This window comes from Grampus griseus, assembly GCF_964374135.1.
Source record: "Grampus griseus genome assembly, chromosome: 4".
NCBI lineage: Eukaryota > Metazoa > Chordata > Mammalia > Artiodactyla > Delphinidae > Grampus > Grampus griseus.
In genome coordinates, this window is record NC_138997.1 from 98,411,587 (window position 1) to 98,425,696 (window position 14,110).

Below are 14,110 nucleotides of genomic sequence, written 5' to 3' on the forward strand. Positions count from 1 at the left end.
AACAGAGTCCCCCTTTGCATAGTAACAGTTCATTACACATGTTAGGCACTTTATTTACATTTGTCGTATAAATGAATGAAACAGAATAAATAATAGAAACCTTTATGAGAGTGGCTATATATTCAAAGGCATGTTCTATTTTCAATTCTTAGAGAACAAATAAAATCCATTCTTTTAATCTATTGGGATTTGTATCACCCTTTTCCTGCAATCAAATTTATATATTTCTAGAAGATACTGCCCTCACTTTGTCAATAGTCCCTTCCATGAGTGGGGACTCATGGAAGAGTGGTTGTTACAGTATTAAAGTAAGAAAGATGGGATGGGAAAAGATTGGAAAAGACTAGAATAAGGATTCTGAAGCTGAGGAGAGTAAATCAGGAAAAGAAGAAGGAAGGGGGAGGCAGGAAGTGAAAACTAACTTTCTGCTTTGTGAAGGTTATGTATATCTATATGTATGTGTATATACACAAGCATGTACATTTGTGTGGCAGAATTTAGCTAAGAAAAAACAGCTTTGCTGTACACCTGAAACTAACACAACATTGTTTTGGGGTTTTTTTTCCGGGGGATGTGGTTTGGCCATGCCACAGGGCTTGTGGGATCTTAATTCCCTGACCAGGGATGGAACCTGGGCCCTCGGCAGTGAAACCACTGAGTCCTAAACAATGGACCATCAGGGAATTTCCTAACACAACATTGTTAATCAGCTATACTGCAATATAAAACAAGAAGTTAAAAAACAAACAAAAATTCTCTGTTTGACCATTCTAAGAAACAAACAAACAAACAAAACAGCTAGAGATAATAGAGTTGAAAAAGGAAGTTGTTGTTACCAAGTAACTTTAGGGGATATTGTGATCCTAAACAATGAATTTAACAAAACTTTGTTACAGAATAATTCTAATTCCAACTCTCAGGAAGGCAGAGTTTAGATTCTCTCCATTTCCCTTGAAAATATACTAGACTTAGTAGTTCTTTACAAAGAATAGCACAGAAAAGGGGAAAAATAATAACTGTACCATGAAGAAAGCCTCAAAAACACTACATTATCTAGTTGGTGAAGGTTAACGTCATCATGATGTACCCCTGATATGAGATGAGATGAGAGAGGCACTTCACTTCTGTGTTATTCTTCCTCAAACCTATATCTCGTCTAATCATGAGAAAAACATCAGACAAACCCAGACTGAAGGAAATTCTAAGAATTTTAACAATCCTCAAGACTGTCAAAGCCATGAAAAAAACAGAAAGATTCTCATTGACCAGAAGGACAGTGGAGATAGGAAAGCAATGCAAGGTGATACAAATTGGCTACTGGGAAAAGAGGATGTTAATGGAAAAACTGGTGAAATCAAAACTGACTCTGGACTTTAGGTAACAGTCATGTACCAATGTCAATTTCTTAATTTTGCCAAATGTACCATAGAAATATAATGTGTTGACAATGGTGGAAACAAAGCAAAGTATATATGGGAATTCTATATTAGCTTTGCAACTTTTCTGTAAATCTGAAAGCATTATAAAAGCAAACATTGTATTTAAATAAACAATAGCAGAACATATTTAAAAATAAGCAGAATGGCAGGGTGTGGAGGTGCGGTTCACAGAAGTGGATGAGTTAGAAAGTAAAAGCCTGAAAATGTGTTACTTGAAAGCACAAGAACTTTCTGTGGACTTGGTTACATTTCACACAGGGAACTCTTCTCCAGCCTTGTGAAAATTCTGAAAATCCCCTTCACATACTGGGCTGATTATCTATGTCAGCAACCATGATTATAATGAATACAGACAAGTTTATGACAATAAAAGCAAAAGTGAGATGAAGGAGAAATGTGGATTTTGTTTTTGAAATAGGTGACAAAAGGTTCTACCACGTGAGAACTTATTTTCCAGACCTTGAGTATCACTTGCTAGTTATACATACTTGGTGGGGGAAAAATCCTGAAATAAAAAACATGTGTGTGTGAAGAGCTATGAAAGGATAATTTATAATCTGTAGGGATTTGGAGCAGTAACTAAAATAGTCAAGCAAAGCTGTATTTCATTCATTTAACAAAAATTGGAATAAGAACCACTGGATTATGCCCATTGCATGTATTTCTATGTTCCTGGGGCCCCAAACATGTAAGGTGTGAATGAATGAATGGATAGATGAATGAATGAATGAATATGATGGAAAGGGTGGAATTGTAGGAAATACCACAGTCTTCATTCTAATAAGGGTCATTCTCATAACTGGTTTTGATATAAAAAAGATAATACAAGTACTAAGAGGTTTAAATAAAGAAACATAAGAGTTCAGAGGATTGAGGTTTTAATTCAAGGTTAGATACAGTCCTACTATTTGTACTGAGCTTGTCAGGACTTGACCATGTGATATGTTAAGGTTTATTTATTCCCTGGTTTGTGAGGTACAAAGTGCTTATTTAAAGCAGGAACATCAAAGTTTGAATCTCAGTTCCACACCTGACCCTCACACACTTAACTCCTACAGCTTCAGTAACTTCATGAATAACATACGGAAGACAAGAATACTTATGTCTCTCACTGCTTTGCTGGAAAAATTAAATTATACAAAGTTTGTAAAAATATCTGGCAGAGCAGTGTGGCTAGTAACAGCAGGTGACTATGAATCTAGGTAGAGGTAAATGATTAAAAATTCACTGTTCCTAGTCTAGGTGGGCAATCATTAATTTGGTCTAACCACTCCACAAGGTAATATTGGCATTTTACCAATGCCTGCTGGGACTATGCTGTCTCTAACAGTGTGATTTTAGAGAGGGAAAGCAGGTAGGAACTTCCCAGATACTTGATAAGCACAGTGTTCAGGTGACCAGTCCAGAATACAGTAATATAGGTTACAGTCTTTCATCTTAGGCCGGTTGATACCAAACATTGGTTTTATACATGTAATAGATGGTTTTCCATAGCATTTCCCTGAGTTAATATAGTAATATAACTTCCATTTTGAATTTTAAAAGTCCAATCAGAAGCTGAATAATGATTCCTATTCCCCTTCTGGAAGAGGACAGCCAGAAGGCTGGAAGGGTCATGGGTAATTGGTAGGGAGTGTAATATCTAAAAGGTAGATGGTCATTTGAGATATCTTTTTGCACTTCTGTTATTATTAGTTGGCTGTCAACTTTCTCTCAGATACTCCAGAAATCCTGCAAGCTCATTATTTAAATTTTTTTTTAATGCAGAGATTACTGTGGCTAAAACTTTGAAGTCCACAGAATTTATTTAAAATGTCTCCATCTTAGATATTCAGTGGTCTTATATTCTAGGCTTTTAGTTAGAAGCATGTCACAAAAGCTGAAAAAAAAAACCCCAGCAGTATTAGCTTTTAAAAAGTATTTTTACTTGCATTAGATTATTTAATGCTCAAAATAGGAACCTGTGGGTCAGTTTCATCGTTCCTATTTTCCAGATGAAGAAACTCAAGCTGAGAAAGGTTAAGTGACTAGCTCAAAGTAACAAGGTAAGTCAGTAAGTCTTTCAACTCTGTCTACAAATTCTCTTCACTGTGCCCTGCTATTAATACCTCGGTGTGAACTAATTTTAATTAGTACTTCTTTCCCAGGGCTTTTGGTTTTTAAAAGAACATAGCATGTAAACAGACTCATTTATTAATGCTGGAATTTAAGATTGTATAGCCTTTGAGTAAGTAGATATTTAAAGGAAGCAAAAGGACCTTCTGGGTGTCCCACAAATCACGTAAAATAAAGGTGAAAAATACCTACTTGCATGTAAGATTTATTTTGATGATATCGTTCAACTGTGGCCCTGCCTTATTGGTAAATGATATATATTTAAATTCCTAAATAATTTAAGATTCTCTTCTGGCTCCAGGAAACTTTTTTTTTTTTTTATTAAATAAGTACCTTAAAATGCTATAAACCAGTGTTTCTCCAGTGGAACAGTTTTGCCAACCATGGGGTATTTGCCAATACCTGGAAATATTTTTAGTTGCCACAAATGGAGAATGTTACTGGCATCTAGTGGGTAGAGATTAGAGATGCTGATAAATGTCCTACAATGGACATTTATAGGACAGACACCTATAACAAAGAATTATCCAGTCCCATACGTCAATAATGTCCAGGTTGAGAAATGCTGGTATATCCAGAATAGCAGAGTAGCAGCAAGGACAAGGATTCAGTTCTATTTGGGTTGTAGCTGGAAGCAGGAAGACATTGTAAAGGTGAAGGTAAACAGGTTTTTGAAGAAAATACAAAGCCATCCTAGACCTATAAGATCCCATGGCCAAAAGCCTTGACAATGAATGCCATGTGTGGCTTGAAACCCTGGGAATTTAAAATTGTTAAGTTACTTTGTATGGTATCAAGGAGCTTAGAGTCAATGGTAAATGTTGTACTTTAGAGTTCATACTTTGCATTATTAATTCATTTGGTCCTCATCACAACCCTATAAGATAAACATTATAATCCCCATTTTACAAGTAAGGAAACAAAAGCATAGAAGAGTTTTGAAACTTGCCAAAGATGGCACAGCCAGCATTGATTTTAGTATAGCTTGTGGTTAAATTTATAATTATAAATTTATAATTAAATGTATAATTATAAACTTAAATTTATAATTCAAAATATGTGCTTTATAGGTCACATAATACAAAAAGAAGTGTCCTATGGTTTACAATACACATACACACATAAATAAGACTGCTAAATTAGAAACAGGGAAATAGTGTTTAAATGTTATAGTATGAAAAATCCTTGGTCTTTATGAAGTCTGTAGCAGAGCAAGAGATTTGACCCTGGGCTCCTTCTAAGCTAAAATAAGGAGGAAAACATCATTGAGTACATAGATATTGTGGTCTGATAAAAGGAAATCAACTGACGTTATTCAAGAGCTGGCAAATATTCCCTAGAACTCTTTTCTAAAAGGAGTGCAACCTAAGGAGGGCTGTCTTTCAAGGTGAGTTGAAGGACTGTTAAACAGGCACTCAGGCTGCATGTTTTGCAGCAGACTTAAGCTATTCACTCTCTCAATAATTAAACATTTAGTCATTTGAGGATGCTGGGAGAGTTTCCTAACTTCTATTCATTTTGACCTTAAAAATGGGATGATGAGGTATAGGATTTAATCAATATGTGAACAACCAGACATTTCCTTAACAGTCTTCATATCACTCTGTTGGTTTAACACAGCTGGAAAGCCCAAAGAAATGATTAGGTCTGTTGCTAAGGATTAAGCCACCGAATTATGGATGGAAAGAATGTCACCTCCTCCTCCATAAAGGACCGTTCCTCTCAGCTGGACAACCAAGGTCCCAATTCCTCTCCCCTTCCAAATCAAGGAAAACATTTTAATTATGACTTCAACAACTGTTCTAGACAAGTCCAGAGACAGATTGCCCTGGGAATTATTTTCTCTAAAATGAACTGCTAGTGTTTACCATAAATATATGTTTAATATATGTTCTGCTTATATCTGGGGCCAGTCAGCATAAAATTACTTTACTGGCAATAGTTTGCAGTTGTGAATTTTCATTTTATCCAACCAACGTGTATTCAGCACCTAAGTTGAATTGGTATCCTTTCTACTAACCAGTTTTGTCTTTTAAATATCACATGGATTCATTACCGGCCTATTACTTAGATCAAGGGAAGAATTCTAAGGAGTTATGTAATACGTGCTATGTAAACATAGCACAGTACATAGCTTCATTCAAGACATTTATCAAGCACCTACTATGTCCTAAAATTTGCACTGAAATCACACAGGAGGCAGAAACACAGAATTTCTCCAAAACACATTTATTGACATTGATTGACTGTTTTCTCCCCACACCTGTGAGCTTACTCTCCAGTAGGCAAATTAATTTTTCAGCTGCTTTTCTATAGGGTAATGGGCCTCAAATACCTTCACTCAATATGAAGCTGTTCTAAGACACAGGGCAGACTTGCAAAACCATAAGGTATTTGGACACCAGAGCAATTTATATGCCCTCAGATATTGTATTTAATAACTGCATAAGCATGCATCAAAGTGAAAATTCTGACAAATGTGCCTTCTTTCCTCCCAGCAGTCAAACCTCTCAGCCCTGCAGTTTGGTTGAAAAATAAAACCATGATGTGCTTCCAAATATCTGCTGTTTTTCATCAGTAGGGCTGTAAGTGGACCCTCACCTCCCATCACACACACACACACACACACACACACACACACACACACACACACACACACACACACACACACACACACACCCAGATTTCCTTTTTTCCTCCTCCTTCCCCTAAACAAACTTGTTATCAAAGAAAATTTTAACAGAACTGAATCCAAGACAAGCATTCTTGGATTCTTCTTGTTATTTTCTGCAAACCAAATGTGCCGTTTTAACTGAGAGGTTGAGAGAGGAGCAACTGGGCCCGTCTGGGCTGCAGTGCAGGGGATCCAAGCACGAAAAAGAGCATGGAAGGTGACCTGAAAGAGGTCACCATTCCCACACTTGAAAGGAGTGTCCAGGCAAGTCTGAGTCAATTTGACACATTTCAAACTCCTGGAAAACCAGGTGCTTCAAAGCTGACTTTTGAAATCCAAAGGTCCTGAGGGGTGAGCCAGGGAAAGGAAGGTGTTGCTTTTCCTGACTCAAAATTCAGTGTTGCTGCCTGTGGAGACAACGCATTCAAAATTCAAAGGATGCTCGTTTGGTTTTAGTGGAAGAGGAAAAAGTTACGAAAGAGTGTCTTACTTCTCTTTTTTACCTTTTGCAATAAGGCTGCCCTTTCCTGCCTTTATAGAAATTATCTGAAAATCTCCCTCATGGAAATCAGGCAGGCAGACAGTCTAGGGCTCAGCAGGCAAAGTAACACTGACTTATATTTGACAAGTTTTGACAGATAAATAATTCTTGGCTGGTGTCCTAGGTTAAATATCAACTCCTCGCTGTGACTGCCAGGACAGCTGCAAAGTATCTGACCCTGGCAACTAAGGTCCAGCTCACGAGAAAGTGGCAGTATCACAACCAACTGATACTGTGGTGATTTGTTCTCCGGGACACTCCTCAGGATGACTTTAACCCCTCAAAGAATGTAGCTGGAATTTGCAACTCAGTGTATTTCTAGGGCACAGCCTAGTCTTCACACTATTTTTAAATATTTTTACATCAGCATGGAAACAAGGCTTTGTACATTTTAAGACCCCTAATGAGGAATTTCATCAAGAAATGGACAGACTACAATACTTGCTTTCAGTAAGCATGGTCAGGAGTTGAAATGTTCTTTGTTTTTTGTTTTAATACAAAATACATTATGTATGCTGTGAAAACTGGAATCTCTTGTTTTGAGTACCTTAGAGAGAAAAGTCATGAAGCATAAACTGAAGAGATATACTGTTTTGGAGGGGGATCAGAGAGATCATGAAAAAAACAAGAGAGAGAGAAATAGACCATAAAGTGGAATATATTTACAGTTGTCAGTGCTTATAGAAAGATATTGTCAATTATGGGGCATCAAGAATAAAATTAATGTGGATATGAATTTTCAAAACTACTGATCGTTTTGCCATTGAATGAATATTACTTTAACCTTGTAATTAGGGTAAATGATCATGATAATAATAACAATAGATTCCAGTTATAGAGTTCCTACCATGTGCTAGGAATTGTACCTGTAAGAAAAGTCTCAGAATCCCTTTTTTAAAGATGATTAAGTTGAGGCTCTGTTGAAATAACTTGCTCTAAAATGTATGCAGTCTTTAAGCACAGGTCTGTCTGAGTGAAAACTAGACATACTTTTAGGTAGGTCAATGTTGTTCAACCTCTCTTTTTAACATACTTCCTTCACCTGCCAGCAAAGATTATGCTGAACTTTCCTTTCTGTAGTTTGTATATAATGAAAATGGTAGTCATATGAATGTGCTTTTCAATGTATCTCTTTTCTAGAAATGCTAACTTGGCTCCAAAGAGACTTCCTTCACTCCCCAGGCTCCAGCCCCCATCCCTACCCATATCCCTCATCCCCTACTCTTCCAGACCTGACTGAGAATCATCTCTATAGTCTGTGAATTCAGTCCTTATATTGTACTTACTCTGGGTTATTTGTTTGGGCACTGCCAATATGGATCATAATAAAGTCTAAGAACATCTCACTTTCTAAAATCGAATGAGTATGTCCTGCAAATCTAACCAAATGTAGATACAGCAGAAGGTGGATTCAAGAGGGATCCATGCTTATCATGGATTTGAATGAGAAGGAAAGAGTGGGAGCATGTGAGAAAGGGAGTGTTGGGCTTGAGTCTCAATTCATCATGTACTACCCATGTAAAGAGCATGACCCAGGAGTCTGACTGCCTGGATTCAAATCCTGTCTCACCTCTTTAATAACTCGGACTTTCCATATGTTACTTGACCTCTCTGAGCCTCAGTTTTATAACATATAAATCAGGGATAATAATAGCTCCTGCCTAATGACGATTAAATGAGATAATGAATGGTAAGTTCTTAGAAAAATACTTGGCACATAGTAAGTGGTCAATAAATGGTAACCTTTACTATTCACATTATTCTTGTTATCATCATCGTTATTATTGTGACTACTATTACTAAATATTATTATTATCAATATTATATTGATAATATTATCAATATTATACTGATAATATCATTATCAATATTTTATTGATAATATTATTATCAACATTTTACAAATATTATTATCAATATTTATCAGCCTCAAGGCCTTCATGAGAATAAAAAAATTATCCAAGCAGTTATTTTTCAAAATAGATTATTTTATTTAACCAATTATATTAGTTTTATGAAAATACAGCTTTATGGAAAAATGGAAAAATTCACTCAAATAATGGGACTAACTGGTAAACTTGATAGTCTATGATCAGCCCCAAATACTGTTCATTTCCCTTGGGTGGCCACCTATCTCGATCTCTCCCTTGACACAAGTCACTGGGTAAATCAGAGAGCATTTTTGAAGTTAAGCACATCTGACTTCAGAGTTTAGCCTACTTACTTCTAAATTCCAGCTCCAATAAAATTCAGTTTTCTCATCTATAAAATGGCACTAATAATAACTACCTTGAAAGACAGTAATAATGATTAAACACATAATGTCACAAAGCAATGAAGGCTAACACCTACTGATCTCTTATTTTATGCCACATGCTGGACTAGGCACTTTCAATGCATTAACCATTTAACCTTCCCAACTGTATACGGCACATGCAATTTTAATACCTATTTTTGTAATTGCTAAATAAATGGCAACTTTAGTTATTTAAACAAATGTCTTCACTGTGCTTGACATTTGTTTTCGGAGACAAAGCTTTTCAAAGACTCTCCTTTTCTAGGAGTGATTTTAGATCACCACATTATCTGCCCAGGTTCCCCACTGCCTGTCTTGCCTGAAGGTCTCCAAGCTGAGTGTGGGAGAATTTACCAGGGAGAAAAACTATTTAGTTTTACCTGGGTGACAGCAATTATGCAGAATGACAAAAGGAGCAGTTAAGTTACAAGTTAAGGATGATAATTCATTCTCCCCAGGGACTGTCACTCAGAAAGCCTTGAGAAAAAATAACACCATAACAATGGCAGGCTCTATTGTTAACAGTCATGTCCCCATAATGCCTTGGCATTCTGAAACAATAAGACCAAAAATGCAGTCTGCTGTCCCTCGAAAGCTCTCCAAGCACATATGCTATAGTTCAAGCTGTCACTCCTTGGAGACTCACCATGGAACGGTTGTCAGGTCATCCCTGTTAGCCATGGTGGCTCCCTTTGTAATGAATGGCTCCATAGGACCCTCCAAAGAACTTAACTCGCATCAGAAACTTACTTGCAACACATGAACCAAAGAGTGGGAGAAACCTAGATAATAAAAGTATGGATTTCCTCAATACAGATAGGAAGGTGGAGGTATTTGCCAAGACAAATAGTGATATTATAACTTTTGCACATTATGTGCAAAGTGCTACTCTGAAAAAAAAAAAAACCTACCAAATAAACAGAAATAAAGTGTGAATATCCACATCTTCAGGAGTTAAAACATTTTACTGATTTCTAATTCATCAGTACTGATTTGAATATCTTTATTTTACTTGCTATTTGCTATAGTCTTAAAGACAGAAGTACTAGTTCAGAGTAAGTTGATGTCAGGTGGCATATTTATTGCTTGAAATCTATGGTAATAAATAGAGTAAGGGAGATGTAGTTTTTCAGGGCTTATTATGGCCTAGTATACCAAACTAGCACAGACTGTATAGCAAAATGACAAATAAAATCATGGGGCCAGCTTGACTGAGTTCAAATCCCTTTCTTCCACATCTTGCTGAAAGACAATTGGACAAAAAAATCCCTTAAACTCTGTATGCCTCAGTTTCTGGAACTGCAGAATAGGTATAATATTTGCCCCTAAGCCATGTGGTTGTTGTTAAATGAGTTAATACATGTCATATGTTTCAAACAGTGCCCAGCATATGATAACCACTGGATAAGCATTAGCTCTTACTCTGACTTATTTAGCATATTCAACAGGTAATTTAATCATTTAGTCATTTTAATTCCTATATTATTGATAATGAAATGAGTGTTTAGGGGAAATTCCATAATCGACACAGGGTCACATGGAAGAGGTGAGACTGAAACTACAGCCAGCTGGATCCAAATACTGCTTTTCTCAACAACTTAATTCTATTTTCTAAGAATAGGAGCTTTGGGGGAGAGTCAGAACTGAGGTCAAATCCCTCATTCTGTGGCTTACTAGCTATATGATCTAGGAAAACTCATCAGAATTCTGTTAAACTTAGTTTCCTCTTCTGTAAAATGAGAATAATCATAACAAATTGTAGAGGACAAGTAAGGATTTGAAGAGATTTTTAAGTTACTTTTGCTGTTCACAATGAAAGATGCTCTATTTTCATGTCATCTGGAAATACTGACATAACTCTTGTTTTGCTTTTTGGAGGGAATCATTAGTGAGGTTACTGAGGGAAATTTTGCACAAGATTTTATTTTTCCAAATAGTTTCTTCCCAAAGAAATGTTAGTATTTACTCAAAGGATTTCTTAATCATATATAAGGTTAAAATTTTAAATCGTATGAAAATCTATATGACCCGAAATGGTTAGCCTCCATCACTTTTGGTATAGTGAGTTTGGAGTTCCAAAGGTTAGAAAGATGGGAGAGTTTGGCCTTCAAGTGTGTGTCCCAGCAACAAGGAATCTAAGCATCTGAACACTCGAAAGGCAGTGTTCAGAACAATACATTTTAAATAAACACTTACTGGGTGAAACACTGAATTAGAGTACTAGCCAAGGAGGCGGGATTAGATTGAGGCATGAAAGAGGTCTAGAGGCAATCACTCTCAGATGTGGGAGAGAATAAACAGAAAACTTACAAAAGAGATACCTAGTATGGTTTGTACTTGAGACTTGGAGTAGGGAGAAAGGAGTGGGGAGGAAGGTCTCAGATACCTAAGACTAATGGCTGGGCCAGGAAACAGTGCATTTGAATGTAACTCATCCTAAACACTACTATAAAAGTATTATGAGGGATGGGAGGAAGAGTAGAAGAGGTCTTAATAGAGACCAACCTGCAAGGCTGGACTAGGTGCTTTCCTCTGTGCTCCTGGAAGTTTCCCTGTCCCTCTCTAGTGCCTCTAGTGTTACCTACAGACCCTCTGTTGATCTGTCTCATCCACCGGACAGACTAGAGGTCCTTGTATAAAAGACCCAGATCATTCATCTTGTGCCTTCAGTTCCAAGCAGGGCACTAGAACATAGTAGGTGCCAGTAAATACTTTTAAAAAAACTATATGAAGAAGAGAATGATGGGATTTATTATATATACTTTGGCCCCGTATAGTTTAGGCAAACGATGGTACAGACATGATCTTACAGGCAGAAGCTTAAAGAAATCAGGGCAAGGATATGAGCAGTTCTTAGCAGAAGTACCTAAAAACTTGTGAAAAAAATATACATAAATGAATCACTTTGCTGTACAGCAGAAACTAACACAGCATTGTAAATCAACTTCAATAAAAATAAATTTTAAAAAACTTTTGAAAATATATATGATTCCATCCATCTAGACTCAATGTTAGAATATACTATTGATAGGTCAAAGTACAAGAATATGCATTCATTCATTCATTTATGTATTCATTCAACAAATATCTACTACATATCTCCTATGTGTGAAGGGTCTTACCAGGTGATAGATTCAGATGGAAAACAATACAGGCACAAGTTTTTTTCTACAGTTTTTTTATGGCCTAGAATTAGCTCTGAAATCAAACAAAAAAATTACATAAAAATTACTCAATCACAAGGTGATAGTTGTTACATAGAAAAATAGTAAGGTATATTCTGCCATAGACTAGGCATGAGGGGGGATGAAATAATTTGGGGGCAGTACCTTGAGGTGATTTAGATATATCTACCATTGAAAACTATTGCTTTGGGTCTTTCTTAATTTCTTCTGGCTCTTGTTTTTATGATCTTGTTTTCCCTACCTAAAAATTCATTCACCTTGACATTTCTACCCCCAGTGTGTTGAAGGATCTCCAAGTCCTAGGAGTCGGGGGAAAAAAAGTAAACATTGATCTGTGGTTCGTTCCCAATACAGCGGGGAAGCAGTTAAGTAAGCATAAACAGGTACACTTCCATGGTCGTTTAAACCCACCCCTCTCAAATGTTAATCTGTACAGCTGTCGATTATACCCTATCACACCTCCAGCTGAGGAACTACAACACATTGTTAACCATCCATATGGCAAACAGCATGGAAAACTGAAAAAGAATATGACAACTTAGGGTTCTAGCTTACTCCTAATGTTGTGCACATAATAAATTATAGCCTATCTACATGACCTTATTTTTCATATTTTCGTGGCCCATTCTTTTTATCACCGTGGGTGTGATTAGTATCCAGAGCTTCTGGTCATGTCAGTGGATACTCTGGATTCATTTGAAACCCATGACAAAACTATGGCTTTGTCTATCTGAGAGAGATAAGAACTAACCCTCATTTAAAGAAAATTGTAACTGATGTATTCAATGCCATTCTTCTGAGAAATCAGTTGTCTTTTTTTTTTTTTTAGGTTTTAAAACTTTTTATTTGCATATTAAAAAAATTGTACATTCCAGTAATTAAAATCATTTGAACAACAACAACAAAAAAATGGCACTCTGATTAAACTGCATTTTACAGCCCTTAGGACACCTTGGACCAACTTGCTCTTTACTCTAGATTTCACTGTCGTCCCACCCAGCCTCCTCCTTCACCAACATGCAAGTTCTTTTCCTGCCAGCCAGACAGGCGGATGGGAGGCAGGCGCGGGCTTCGTTGTCAGTAGTTCTCCATTCTTTGATGTGAAAAAGGGCAGCACAGTCATTTAAACTTGATCCGACCTCTTTGCATCTTACAAAGTTAAACAGCTGAAAGAAGTAAAATAAGAAGGCAGTGCTCGTGGAATGTACAGTGCATACTGGCGGCGCACGCCTCATTACGACTCGCCCGCTTGCTTCTCCTGTTCAATCGTTTCTTGTGAAGGCAGTGGATTTTTCTCTTTCGTTTCTGTTTTCTTCAGTTTCGACTTATCGGATTTCTCAATCTCAGCGATATCGGGCTTGTCAGACATGGCTGCCCAGGAAGCGGAGCGAGTTACGAGCGAACGAGGTCCGACCTGCGCAGTGGTCGCCGCCGAGTCCAGTTGTCTTAATTACATAGTACAGACTGGTCACTTCTGAGGAATTTGGTGAGGGCAGGAGACGTTCTGAATGTGTTGTTCTGGATGGGTTCAGAGTAAACATTTAGATTATTTATACATCCTGGCTGGATGAACCCAGCCTCCCCAGGTTTATGTTTCTCCGTGGGTGTTCCTTTTGACTCAGAGGTCACAGTGTATAAGGGAGAGTGAAAAAAGCAGCCTGGGTGTTTGGGGGCCATTTTGAAGTGAACAAATCAGGGGTATGAAAATCTCTTCTCCATTTGAGAAATTTCTAAAATGTTTGATGCAATAATCTTTCTATTGTTTATCAAGTCCTCCCACTTTCCCTGTCATGCGTTCTAGTGGTTGCTGCTACTGACACTGCTGACATCGGCAAAGTTTGCCATTGACATCCAACAGCT

General features: G+C 37.1%; 1 protein-coding gene across 1 annotated transcript; it reads right to left on the minus strand.

The window, feature by feature from the left end:
- Nucleotides 1-13,123: 13,123 nt before the first annotated feature.
- On the minus strand, nt 13,124-13,672 carry LOC309821654 (thymosin beta-4-like). Its single transcript, XM_082653144.1, has one exon. The coding sequence runs from the start codon at nt 13,617-13,619 to the stop codon at nt 13,485-13,487; it is 135 nt and encodes a 44-aa protein (XP_082509270.1). The 5' UTR covers nt 13,620-13,672; the 3' UTR covers nt 13,124-13,484.
- Nucleotides 13,673-14,110: the final 438 nt, after the last annotated feature.